This window comes from Hakea prostrata, chromosome 7, assembly GCF_041222555.1.
Source record: "Hakea prostrata isolate BN-2017 chromosome 7, UWA_Hpros_2, whole genome shotgun sequence".
Classification (NCBI taxonomy): domain Eukaryota; kingdom Viridiplantae; phylum Streptophyta; class Magnoliopsida; order Proteales; family Proteaceae; genus Hakea; species Hakea prostrata.
Genome location: NC_142606.1, coordinates 10,491,968 through 10,505,545, shown reverse-complemented (window position 1 = coordinate 10,505,545; position 13,578 = coordinate 10,491,968). Strand labels below are relative to the sequence as shown.

The following is a 13,578-nucleotide window of genomic DNA, read 5'->3' as shown; positions in this document are numbered from 1 at the left end:
AAATAAATCTGTTTCTTGACTTATGAAGCAGTTCTTTCGGTTGCGCGTAAGACGTGGCTGCACTCCATTTCTTGGCTGGTCTATATTTGTAAGACCAATGCCTTGTGTATTTCCACTTTTAGTAAATGAAGTTATGTATTACCAAAAAAATAAAAAAATTATGTTTATCATTAAAATATTATAAAAATGTCATATTTCATTAATTTTATGAAAGATCTAATTCAAAATCACGTGTACTACATACGTCATTATCAATAAAACTGGAGAATATTAACCAATTAATTAATTAAGCTCTTATTTAATATTTTAATAAAATTTTCCCGCCCTTGGGCTTTGGTTGCCAATACTAAATTTTTTTTCCCTCAACAATAATAATAAATAAAATACACATATTGATCAGGTTAGTTTGTACGCACTTTAATTATATTTCAAGGAAGAGTTTTATCGTGGTCGAACCCATAACTTCTCTTCTTTTTCTTTTTCTTTTTTTTTTAATTTTTTTAATTTATTAATTTTTTTTATTAAACCTCTCCATTAAGAAGTATGAATCTTACCATTCTATCAACCTTGTATTGACAACTCATTTATAAATTGGTGAGTTCCTCATGCCGAGTTAAGCTCCTACCACTAAAAGACAAGAAGAAAGAAAAGAAAAAAAAAAGTTAGATAACAAAAAGATATCTCTTTCCCAACCAATCATATTGTTTCTGTGACTCATCAACTGCTTTCATCTGCAGTGGTGGCTAATAAAACTACTTTAGACGTACCTAATACCTACTCAGGTTGCAGGCTTGCAGCCCTACACCTTTTGACATTTTCTTTCGCAAATTTTCTTTTTATTATTTTCACAATTAATCACAACATATTTATCATGGGCTTTCAGGGCTTTGATGTATTTAAAGTAACCTTGATTCATTAAGATGTAGAATTTTTGTTGACTTGGTTATGTATGTGTTGGTAAGAACCCTTTTATGCAAAAATTTCCCAAGTATGGAGGCTTGGTCTCAATCCATTGATCAGACCAGGCTAGTTTGTGTAGAATGATTTGGGGCACTTGTCCTCAGGTGCATAAATGAGCTCAAGTCTAACGTGTGTGTTGTGTTCATGAAACATTAGTATGTGGGGGCACGACCTTGAGACTTAGGTTGAATCATGACATACAAAGATCAAAGTTAGTATTGTACATGACTAAGTGTTGGTGCTCGAGAACCTGAGTTAGGACCCGTCAAGTGCCGGATAGCTTGGCTTGGGTCCCCTTGGGACAAACCACCTTCCACCTAGGGCACTCCACAGTGCTTAGGCCCGCCCTCCTTCAACATTTGAGGACCCGCCCTCCTTCAACATTTGAGGATGCTCTTGGTGTTTGATGCTAACTGGACATTATACGTTGACCAACCACCATATCTACCACGAGCAGCATGCCTATCGGTTCCTTAGCTGTTGAGAACCTATAAATTGGGAGAATCTGTCATGTTAGCTCAATACAACTGCCAACCAACATCTTACATGTCATGTTGGTAGCCACCAACATCCAGTAGATTGGTGAATGAGAAAATCAAGGCCAATTTCAAGGATCTAACAATCCGCACTCTTCAAGTTCGACCATAAATAGCTAAACATCCCTTACCTACTTCATTTAATAGTAATGCTCCATTAATCTCTCATTATTCTCCAACTAATTAGCTTGGCATGGACTTTTAAAACCCCCATTCTTGGTGTGGTGTTGTGACTTAATCTGATTTAAACTTTGGAGGCAAGTTACCTAACCACTTTGATCGGCCCAATTTGATATTTTATTATTTTCAACAGGTTTCGGCCCAACTAGCAAGGATTTGACGATGACTCACCCAAGGGACCAAAATCAGGTCCATTTCTGACAAAGAAATGAACCTGATAAATTTCCCTCACCCAAGGGGTTAGATTGGGTTGCAATAAATCCAAAACCCTACGTCATTTGGAATTGGATATCTTAATATATACATTTGATTTGATTCGTTCAAAAGTTCAATTCAAATTTAAAGATAATTCCTAGATTGTTTATCCGAAAAAGAAAAAGAAAATTCTTAGATGTATTGGAGATGCCAACCTGATAGGAATCTGTTGCATTTGCAGAGAAGAAAGATTTTTATACAAATTTTTTTGGGTTTCTTGGCGTATTATTATAGAAATGAATAGAAGAAAGTAATTATATATTCGATGTTTTTTGACCAGTCTAACAGGTGGAAGAACAAAGAATCTCATGGAATTTGAAAGATTTAACAAATGGTTATCTCGAACCAACAAGCGATAAGGTTTGCTGGTTTGGAATCCTTGAATGGTTAGAAGGAAAAAACGTGGGAAGTATTCTGTTTGACTCGAATAAAGCAAAGTCCTTTTCTCTAATCACAGCTCAACTTGAGGAGCTTTGCATTGGAAAGTCTCTGAATCAACAGTATTATGATTCTGATCCTCACAATCCAACATGAAGGAATAAAGATGAAAAACTGTCACTTTAATTTCATCTTCTGTGTCAACAGCAGTAAACATCTTAATCGTTATCTTCATGATCAATAATCTCTTGAATGCATGAGAGAATATCCGAGGACTATCGATATAATCCTTCTAACTTCTGAAGGCAATAAGAGATGAGAAACTTTTCCATATTCGAATAGAGAAATGACGAACTTATGCCAAAGACTTTTGTTGCAAAAGAGTTCATGCACTGACCATTACACCAAGACCAAATTAGATACGTTCAAGATTCCATCTTGATCGAGCCACAGTTTCCAATCTTTGGAGCCCATGATCAAAAATCTCTGATCTATCTAATTCTACCTCAACTTTTGATCTCCCTTCCTGGTTTCTCTCTATTTTCATTGAACAGAACCAAGCTCCAAAGGCAGTTCAAAATAGAATAATAATAATAAAATAAAGCCTATATAATCTTGTACATTTGTTCCTTAATTTTATCATGAAAAGAGACTATTTGATGATGATGGTTCACTTGTCCTCACAAAATTTTGAAGGTTGATCAGCATTACTGTAGCATCGTCCATGTTGCCCCTGCTAAAAGACATATCCACCAGTTTTTTGCAAGATTTTAAGGTGACCTTGTGCTTCATGATAACATCCACCGCCTCTTGGTTATTAACCTGATAAAACCAAAGTTAATCAAGTTATTAATTATAGCTAGCACACACTTGCTTAAATCATTATAGTTTGAAATACTCAGATCATTGCTTCTAGCTAGCTAGTTTATAAACAAAACTAAGGTTTAAAAGTATAATTCATACCTTATCCCATAATCCATCTGAAGCAACTATCAAAAAATCACAATCTGAAGTTAAAGGAACCTTCATGATCTCAGGTTCAGCTGTTATCCACTGCTTCAAGTTCTGATCCCCAATTGCTCTAGATACTGCTAGTGTATCTAGAGCTCTCCAAACTCCACTGCGGAAATTCGCATAACCACACTGCATTGAAATCTGATTACAATGGGTATGGTGCATTAATCTGAGCCTAAAATAATGTATTCGGAGAATATGTATCAAACAGAACCTTAGAGTAAATCTTACCAAGTTCTGAATTCGAGAGCGCTCATCTTCTCTACTGACACGATGGTCACTTGTTAATGCTTCCCCTACTCCTTTCCTGCACAGAACTACTCTACAATCACCAGCATTTGCTACATATAATTTTCCATCTTTCAACAGCACAGTAGCTACACATGCTCCACTGCATAGACCCTGATGAGAACAAATACTAATGAAATAAAATTTGCTGCTTGACCCACTTAAGTTGAGATAAAAACGTTGATGGCCTTGATGCTCAAACTTCATTTACATATATTTGACGACCACCAGAAGTTGAACCCAAATGGATCTAGAAATTTTGTAGCATACCTTACTGAGAAAATCTTCGTCTGTGATCAAGTAGCCTTTTCTAATGGCTTGTTCTACCTGATCTTCTGCTTTACCAGCCTCACCAATAGCTGCTAAGATATTCTTCCCTAGATTTTCAGCAGCATAGTCCACAGCTGCACCGCCTCCATGGCCATCAAAGACTCCAAAAAGTGCCTGTAATATATAGAAGCATGTATAGTTTCATATCAGAAGTGAGAAACGTACAGAGAAAGAATCATGAACGTATAGAGATCCAGTTTGAATTTTTTTTTTTTTAATGTTTCTTTAAAAATATGAAGAAACTGTCTTTTAAACAAAATCATCTGTGGTTGTCACCTGCTTAGGGTCTCCCAAAACATCAGTTATAACACTAAACCCATCTTCCATGACTGATCTTCTTCCTCTTCTACTGGCTAAAAAGAAATTTCTACCTTGAACCTCAGTATCCTTGTCATCCAAAACCTCACCAACATGATCACCAAAATCACAAACCGGAGACTTGGGTATAGTGATTCTCGGAGGCTTCTTCCATACCCTCGTAGATGCTTTAACCTCTCTAACGTCTCTGCTATTGCTTGAATGAAATGAATTCAATATTTCTGAGGCCATGTTACTGAACTTCAACGAAGATCTTGAACCCTCTTCTGCGTTATTCTTGTGAAAACTTTCTTTAGATAGTTTTGTTCTTCCGATGCAAAGACTATCAGTGGCTAAGACGATCAGTGGCTGATAGTGGAGAGTAGGGGGGAGATAATGAAGAAAACAAAGAAGAAGGAGATCATTTATAACAGTTTTTGGTCCTGTGGTAAACCGTAGTAAATTCATGAAGTACGTGGAAACCAGAAAGAAATGACAAAGAAAGTAAGAAATTACTGTAATTGAATCATTCTTATTGTGGGCGTGGTAGTCAAACACGCTATCTTCATTTCATTCCATCTTTTTCATGTGAGCCAGCGAGAAAGTATTCTGTTCCAACTAAGCAAGTTTCGGTCCAACATTTAGGGTTTGTTGGACTCAAGGGATTCAGATAATAATTATTAGTCGAAAATAGTTTGACCAGTGAATCCGTGTGGGAGAGAGAATTCCATGAGACCATAAAAGGAAAACATGTGAATCGCCCGTATTTTGTTCTAATGTGAAAGTTTCTTATGTTGTTACGTTGTGAGCTGAATTCTTATACTTGATTTTGAAAATGCTTTCACACTAACATATTTCAATGGGCAATTTAAATGACAATTGAGAGATTAATTTGTAATGAAGCAGAGAGGTTTGGGTCGAACCCATTACCTTATATAATCCAGTGATATGTAGTTATATATAGTCACCTATTTAGTCATTATGAGATTTGGAATTTTCATCTTAACATTTTTATAAAAGAATTTTTGTAACACCATTCTAGTGATTGATTGAGAGATCTCCATTATATTCTTCTTCTACATAGTGAAAAGTTGAGAGGGAAAAACCTATTTTCATGACTTGTTTGAGGATTAAACCCCCCCCCCCCCCATTTCTAAAAACCCAACTCTAGAACGTGAAATTCCCACAACTTCTCTCATCTTTTTCCCCCTAACTCCCTTTAATTTTCTCCATTTCTCATTTTTCTTCCTCCCTCCCTTCCATAAGCTATAAAGAAATGGTACAAGGAGCAGCTATAGCTAGGTCTTTTTTTTTTTTTTTTTTTTGGGGGGGGGGGGGAACTAAAGTTTGCCTAGGCCAACTCATACGCACCTTGGCTACTCCTTAGGGAGTAGGTGTCACGTATAATTTAAATATAAGGTGGGGCTTCACCCCTAGCTTGAGGGGATTTGAACTCTAATCCCCTAGTGGAAGGTTGGTTGTTTGCCAATGAAGCCACCCCTTGATGTTCCTAAAAATGGTTTTTTTTTTCACATAAAACCAGTATTTCAATCTCATCTCTCTTCTACAAAAAAAAAAAAAATCTCATTCCTCTATGGTGCTGCACTACTGTGCTTAGTAAATGGTTTTTTTTTCTTCCTTTCTTTAGAGATCTCCAATTTATTCTTCATTTACAAAGTGAAAAATTCTTTTTCTTAGACCGTGGACATAGTACACCGCATTGATGTATGAACCACATTAGGTCTCCGTGTGTTTTCATTTTATTTTTATTTCTATTCGAGATTTGTTGATATTTGTCATAACAAAGGAAACCCCACTCACCCCCCAAAAATTTTTTTTTTAAAAATTAAAAATAAAATAAAAATAAAACAAAACCTCATGCGAATGATTGATAGCTTGGGCAACTATGTATTGCGAACTTTGAATCAACATAATTGTTCCTGCAACTGGTAGCAGAAGATTTGTTTATAGCCGAAGCTAAAAGATTGTAGCCGAACAATTCCAGTTGTTGTTAAAGCTATTATTTCATTTGTTCTCACTCTTTCAAAACAACTAAATAAAAGTTTATTTTTATAAATAGTGAAATGTAATTGTCAAAAAAGAGAGCAAAATTAATGTATAAGATCGATTTGGCCTGCAGTTGGCTATAATCTCCAATGCTTGCAGCCCATGATCTAAGTTCTCTAATGTATACATCTAATTGCTGTTCAAATGTATCTAACTGTTCTTCCTAGAAGACCTCAAGTTATTATCTCTCTTCATCGCTCTTTATCCTTCTCCTTCACATCCAGAGGATCTAATCATGGCAGTTCACCTGCGGTCATAAAATTTTGAAAAGGTTGATCACCATTACAGTTGCATCATCTCTGTTGCCCCCTCTAGAAGACATATCCACCAATTCTTTGCAAGATTCTAAGGTGATCTTGTGTCTTAACACAACATCAACTGCCTCTTGATTATTTACCTAATAAAGCAAAAAATTAATCAAATTACAAACAACAACATATGATGGAGAATTGAAGTTATCACCAGTTAAGTGTATCCACACCTTATCCCATAATCCATCTGAAGCTACAATCAGAAATTCACAATCTGGTGTTAAAAGGAGCTTCTTAATCTCTGGTTCAAATGTTATCCATTCCTTCAAACTCCAATCCCCAATTGCTCTAGATACTGCTAATGTATCTTGAGCTCTCCAGACTCCATTTCGACAACTCACATAACCACCTTGAAATGCATTGATGAGAACAGGATAATAGTTAAGCAATGAAAAGAAAATCAAGTTGTTAGTGTTCCGGTTTAAGCACCACAAGGATTGCTTACACCTTGAGTATCTAGTTTGGAATACTCAGAACCGTTGCTTCTAACTAATATCTATGGTTAAATTAGACCTTGAACCCTTGAATTATACATCCATTAGAAAAACATACCAAGTTCTCAATTCGAGAACGCTCATCTTCTCTATTAACACGGTGATCTCTTGTTAATGTACTTGCAACTCCTTTCCTACTCAGAACCACTCTACAATCACCAGCATTTGCTACATATAATTCTCCATCCTTCAAGAGCACAGTAGCTACACATGCTCCACTGCATTGACCCTGTCCATGATGAGAAGAATTATATAATGTTTCGAAATTTATTTATGGTTGAAATAAGGTTAAATCATTTATGTGATCAGAATGGTAGACACATTAGCCTGTCTACATATACACATCCCTATCACACTCTCCCATTGGTTTAGCATGATAAGTTTCAATATATGACAGCAGCCTTTAGATCCCCTCTTCTAACATAATATATAAAATTGTATTCAAGTGGATCGGGAAGTTTGTAATCATATATACCTTACTGAGAAAATCTTTATCTGTGGTCAAATAGCCTTTCCTAAATGGCTTCTTCTACATGTTCTGCTTTGCCAACTTCACCCATAGCTGCCAAAATATTATTTCCTAAATTTTCAGTAGCATAATCTACAGTTGCACGGCCGCCATGGCCATCAAAGACACCAAAGAAAGCCTGCAATCATAGAAGAATCCATTGTATCAAGAATGCTGATGAACTCATGGTGATCTGTTGTAGTATATAAAGAGTGAAATTATTTTGGAAAAGAAGAAGAAAAAAATATTCTAAAAACGAAGGAATTTAAGAGTACCTGTTTAGGGTTTACCAAAATATCAGGTATAACACTATATCCATCTTCCATAACTGGTTTTCTTCCTCTTCTACTGGCAAGAAAGAAATCTGTACCCTGAACTTCAAAATCCTTATTGTCTAAAACTTCAACCACATCACCAAAATCACAAACTGGATGCTTAGGTATGGTAATTCTTCCAGGTCTCTTCCAAGCCCTTGTAGGAACTTCAATCTTTCTACCATTACTTGAAGGCAATGAATCCAATCCTTCAGATTTTGAATCCTCTTCTGGCTTTCTCTCTAACAATAACTAATTTCTTGATGCATGTTCTCCACAATAGAATCTGACTGCCTAGTATAAGATTTCTCCTCTTCTGCGGCAAAAACCATACGTTTCTTTGATACTACACTCAAATTCTTCGAATGATTCTTTAAATCTCGAGTCTCAAAGCCATTCATGAAGGAAAGGGGCGAGCAGAAGCGCATCCATGGGAGAGTAGGTGGAAAAGAAGAATATGAACAAGAATTAAAGCTTAAGTTCTTGTGAAAAATCCTAACGAAGTAGCGAAGTATATGAAAACAGAAATCAAAGATAGAGAAACACCAAAGAAACTCCTCTAAATGAATCATTGTTGCTAGTGTTGGTGATGCTGGCCTTTTGATCAATCTTCAGTTCTTTCCTTTATTGTTTCAGGTAGGATTCTAATCGAAACTGGAAAGGTTTTCATACAAGTTTCCTGTTTCTCAGCTCCCGCTTTACAGTGGGAAGAAAAATTTATTCAGTCGGTGGATTTGACCAGTCAACGGATGGAAGAAAGAGAAACCCAACGGTTATTCAATTTGTAAAAGCACTCAATCCCGATTTAGAATACTTCAATTCCAAGGAATTGGTCGGATTAGGGAAACTTTGGAATCGTTCATTATTTTACTCGACCATGGTAATACTTCTGTCCAATTAAAGCTCGACACGTCATGTGGTGGTCAAAGATGGTCTATTTGACTTTGACATAAAAAGTGAGAGAAATAAAGATGGAACAGGATAATTAACAGAGTTCGGATTTTAAGAACTTGTCTAGTTTAGTTATCCGTCAAAATAGGTGGTGAAGTTAGACAAAATGCCCTACTTGGTCTAACTTCACCACCTATTTTAAATAAAATAAAATTGATTGGTGCTTGAAGACATTAAGCATGGTAGAATCTTCCACTATAGGGGGATTTTATTTAAAGAAAGGGGAAGTCATGAAAGCTGGATAAAGTATTCCAAGAACTCTTAGGTTTTGAGAATGGACAACGTCCTATCTTCTATCGTTATCATGTTATGCTTACTATTTCTTAATCTTTGATGTTGGCATTATTCATTCAACGAAGTAACGACCAACATATTCCATTGAAAATCTTGTACAAGCGTCTTCCAAACTATTGTTATTTATGTGGTTTCATTACACATTAATACTTGAAGTGTACATATTATTATGATTGTTGTCAAGATCATAGCAACATTCATGGTTGCAACATTATGGAGGATTGTATTGGTAAACCGACATTTCAATTTTCAGGCCTGTGTGTCATTCCTCCTTCTACAACAGTGTTGGATATTGCTAGTAATTTGACGGTGGAATGGCTTCCATTTGGATTTAGATTGGGATGTTTGTATAAGGGACATTTTACGGCTATGCCAGGCTATTGATGTTCGTAATTTTATTTTTATTTCAAGAGTGCCTAACGTTCTAGCAGACTCCTTGGCTAGGAGGGCCCAGTCAGTGCGAGTTTGACTGTTTGGCATGTTTCCTCTCCTTGACTGGTAGATATCCTTTCGCTAGGTTATTCCGCGCCACTCAGTAGTCTTTTTATGAATGAAGTTTTATTACCAAAAAAAGAAACATTTTCTAGGAAGTTGTAATAAGTTTCTTTGAATGGAGTAGAAAGTGAAATCTTGTTGACCAAGATAGACTTGAAGGTTATTCTTCTAGATAAAGAGAAAGCAACAACAAGGAAGATGGTGAAAAGAAGAGAGTGATACACCAAGAGAGAGAAGGGAGGGTAGTGATGAGTGACCAAGTAAGAAAGAGGATGAGAGAAAGAATACACAAAGGGCTAGGATTTGGAAGACAAATTTTAAAATCTTACCACTATTTTCTTCTCTTTTGCATGAAAGTTGAGTTGCAGATGCAATGGCTCATTTGTCCTATAGATGTTGTCATTTGCAGACAAATATTTTGTTGAGATTTACGGGTAGAGTTATATGCTTCTCTCACATATTTTCCCAACATATTAGGAGGGAGACCAACTCCTAATATGTAAAAAATATGAGACGAACATAAGCCTCTACCCTAGAATGGAGGATCTAAACTCTCATAAACTTCGGGACTACGATCATTACTATGGAAGATGAAAGACCATTCTTTTATTATTAAAAAATAAAAAAACCAAAAATTAAGGCATGGTTCAAGTTTGACTAAATAGACCATTAATTATTGATTACAACTAAAGCTTAGTGGTCAAATCAAAACATATCCAGAATAGATCTTCAGACAGCTGATAAGAAAATTTTTCATCCACTCAACTACTCCATTCTTTATTTAGTTTTATAGCAGTTATTTGGGCTCTGTTAGCTACTTTTGAATGGGTTCATTAATCTAGAAATTGAATGACCTTCATGGTCTCTTTTATCAGCTTGATGAAATGTTGATTAGTAAAAGCTATGACATGAGGCTCATGAGGTCATTCAGTTTCTAGATTGATGACCTCGTTCAAAACCTGTAGCATCACCTTCATGGAATCCTTCGTAGATGCTGATGCGGCAAAATAAAATAAACACCAATGTCATTATCAATTAAATAATTACTAAAAGAAACACCCAGTAAAGAACGATGGTGCTATCGAGGTGAAAGAAATGCTAAGAAGATTCTCAAAAAGAGAAGAAACTTCGAAGGAAGATAAACAAAATTATACAGGAAAAAGAAAACTTTTCCATATTCGAATAGAGAAATGACGAACTTGATGCCACAGACTTTTGCAAAAGAGTTCACTGACCATTACACCAAGATCAAATTAGATATGTTCAAGATTCCATCTTGATCGAGCCACAGTGTCCAATCTTTGGAGCCCATGATAAAAAATCTCCTATCTATCTAATTCTACCTCAACTTATGATCTCCCTTCCTGGTCATTCTCTGTTTCATTGTTGTGGATATAGGTTGAACAGAACCAAATTGTTGTGGATATAGGTTGAACAGAACCAAGCTCCTAAGGCAGTTAATAATAATAATAAGCTTATATTATCTTTCAAGGTGGTGTATATATATTTGTTCCATAATTTTTTATCATGAAAAGAGACTATTTGATGATGATGGTTCACTTATCCTCACAAAATTTTGAAGGTTGATCAGCATTACTGTAGCATCGTCCATGTTGCCCCTGCTAAAAGACATATCCACCAGTTTTTTGCAAGATTTTGAGGTGACCTTGTGCTTCATGATAACATCCACCGCCTCTTGGTTATTAACCTGATAAAACCAAAGTTAATAAAGTTATTAATTATAACATAGACTTGCTTAAATCATTATACTATGGGTATCTAGTTTGAAATACTCAGATCATTGCTTCTAGCTAGCTAGTTTATAAACAAAGCTAAGGTTTAAAAGTATAATCCATACCTTATCCCATAATCCATCGGAAGCAACTATCAAAAATTCACAATCTGAAGTTAAAGGAACCTTCATGATCTCAGGTTCAGCTGTTATCCATTGCTTCAAGTTCTGATCCCCAATTGCTCTAGATACTGCTAGTGTATCTAGAGCTCTCCAAACTCCACTGCGGAAACTCACACAACCACACTGCATTGAAATCTGATTACAATGGGTATGGTGCATTAAAAAAATCTGAGCCTAAAATAATGCATTCGGAGAATTTGTATCAAACATGACCTTAGAATAAATCTTACCAAGTTCTGAATTCGAAAGCGCTCATCTTCTCTACTAACACGATGGTCACTTGTTAATGCTTCCCCTACTCCCTTCCTGCACAGAACTACTCTACAATCACCAGCATTTGCTACATATAATTTTCCATCTTTCAACAGCACAGTAGCTGCACATGCTCCACTGCATAGACCCTGATGAAGAGAACAAATACTAATGAAATAAAATTTGCTGCTTGACCCACTTAAGTTGACATAAGAACATGATGACCTTGCTGCTGAAACTTCATTTACATATACTTGACGACCTCTAGAAGTTCTGTAACATACCTTACTGAGAAAATCTTCGTCTGTGATCAAGTAGCCTTTTCTAATAGCTTGTTCTACCTGATCTTCTGCTTTACCAGCCTCACAAATAGCTGCTAAGATATTCTTCCCTAGATTTTCAGCAGCATAGTCCACAGCTGCACCGCCTCCATGGCCATCAAAGACTCCAAAAAGTGCCTGTAATAGAAGCATATATATGTATAGTATGTATAGTTTCACATCAGAAGTGAGAAAGAATCATGAACCTATAGTTTGAATTTTTTTTTTTTTTTCCTTTAAAAATATGAAGAAACTGTCTTTTAAACAAAATCATCTGTAGTTATCACCTGCTTAGGGTCTCCCAAAACATCAGTTATAACACTAAACCCATCTTCCATGATTGATCTTCTTCCTCTTCTACTGGCTAAAAAGAAATTTCTACCTTGAACCTCAATATCCTTGTCATCCAAAACCTCACCAACATCACCAAAATCACAAACCGGAGACTTGGGTATAGTGATTCTTGGAGGCTTCTTCCAAACCCTCGTAGATGCTTTAACGTCTCTAACGTCTCTGCTATTGCTTGAAGGCAATGAATTCAATCTTTCTGAGGCCATGTTACTGAACTTCAAAGAAGATTTTGAACCCTCTTCTGCGTTAGTCTAGTGAAAACTTTCTTTAGATAGTTTTGTTCTTCCGAAGCAAAGACTATCAGTGGCTGATAGTGGAGAGTAGGGGGAGATGAAGAAAACAAAGAAGAAGATCATTTATAACAGTTTTAGGTCATGTGGTAAACCGTAGTAAATTCATGAAGTACGTGAAAACCAGAAAGAAATGATAAAGAAAGTGAGAAATTCCTGTAATTGAATCATTCTTATTGGGGGCGACCAGTAGTAGTCAACACGCTATCTCATTTCATTCCATCTTTGTTTCATGTGAGCCAGCGAGAAAGTATTCTGTTCCAACTAAGCAAGTTTCCGTCCAACATTTAGGGTTTGTTGGACTCTCTTTATAGAAGGGATTCAGATAATAATTATTAGTCGAACATAGTTTTGACCAGTGAACCCATGTGGGAGAGAGAATTCCATGAGATCTAAAAAGGAAAACGTGTGAATCGCCTTTATTTTGTTCCAATATGAAAGCTTCTTATGTTGTGTTGAATTGAAAAATGTATTCTTAGTTTCTTGGTTTGCTTTTGATCCATACTTCTTAGAGAGGCTAGAGTAACAAGTTAGATTGTGTGATATTTACGTTAGTTTAAGACTTTGTTGGTAAATCAAGATGTCAACATCAGATTGATATTGAAAAATAAATACAATACTCAAGGCAAGCTTGGGTTACGTGAAAAGTTTTTTTGTCAACAAAGAGCATTTAATGTTGAGTTGAATGCTATGTCAAGCATTTAATATTGTGACTGACATTTGAATAAAGATATGCTGAATATATTATCTGTCCTACTTTTTGCCGAGAAGTCACATG

The 13,578-nt window shown here is 35.9% G+C and overlaps 2 protein-coding genes and 1 pseudogene across 2 annotated transcripts; all 3 read right to left on the bottom strand.

Moving 5' to 3' along the window:
• Positions 1-2,742: 2,742 nt before the first annotated feature.
• On the bottom strand, positions 2,743-4,613 carry LOC149009666 (putative protein phosphatase 2C 2). Its single transcript, XM_089163588.1, has 5 exons — positions 4,218-4,613; positions 3,882-4,055; positions 3,555-3,725; positions 3,273-3,452; positions 2,743-3,131 (listed from the first exon to the last, which is right to left on the bottom strand). The coding sequence occupies exons 1-5, from the start codon at positions 4,488-4,490 to the stop codon at positions 2,949-2,951; spliced, it is 981 nt and encodes a 326-aa protein (XP_089019714.1). The 5' UTR covers positions 4,491-4,613; the 3' UTR covers positions 2,743-2,948.
• A 1,925-nt stretch (positions 4,614-6,538) lies between these two features.
• On the bottom strand, positions 6,539-8,561 carry LOC149009665 (putative protein phosphatase 2C 74; annotated as a pseudogene).
• A 2,636-nt stretch (positions 8,562-11,197) lies between these two features.
• On the bottom strand, positions 11,198-12,716 carry LOC149009664 (putative protein phosphatase 2C 2). Its single transcript, XM_089162368.1, has 5 exons — positions 12,447-12,716; positions 12,124-12,297; positions 11,818-11,988; positions 11,531-11,710; positions 11,198-11,380 (listed from the first exon to the last, which is right to left on the bottom strand). The coding sequence occupies exons 1-5, from the start codon at positions 12,714-12,716 to the stop codon at positions 11,198-11,200; spliced, it is 978 nt and encodes a 325-aa protein (XP_089018494.1).
• Positions 12,717-13,578: the final 862 nt, after the last annotated feature.

Coding starts and splice junctions, on each gene's coding strand:
- LOC149009666 (XM_089163588.1), bottom strand. CDS start 4,490: ATGGCCTCAGAAATATTGAATTCATTTCATTCAAGCAATAGCAGAGAC. Junction 4,056..4,217: donor TTTTGGGAGACCCTAAGCAG/GTGACAACCACA, acceptor TATATATTACAG/GCACTTTTTGGAGTCTTTGA. Junction 3,132..3,272: donor CAGATGGATTATGGGATAAG/GTATGAATTATA, acceptor TGGTTTTATCAG/GTTAATAACCAAGAGGCGGT.
- LOC149009664 (XM_089162368.1), bottom strand. CDS start 12,716: ATGGCCTCAGAAAGATTGAATTCATTGCCTTCAAGCAATAGCAGAGAC. Junction 11,989..12,123: donor ACGAAGATTTTCTCAGTAAG/GTATGTTACAGA, acceptor TCTCTTCATCAG/GGTCTATGCAGTGGAGCATG. Junction 11,381..11,530: donor CCGATGGATTATGGGATAAG/GTATGGATTATA, acceptor TGGTTTTATCAG/GTTAATAACCAAGAGGCGGT.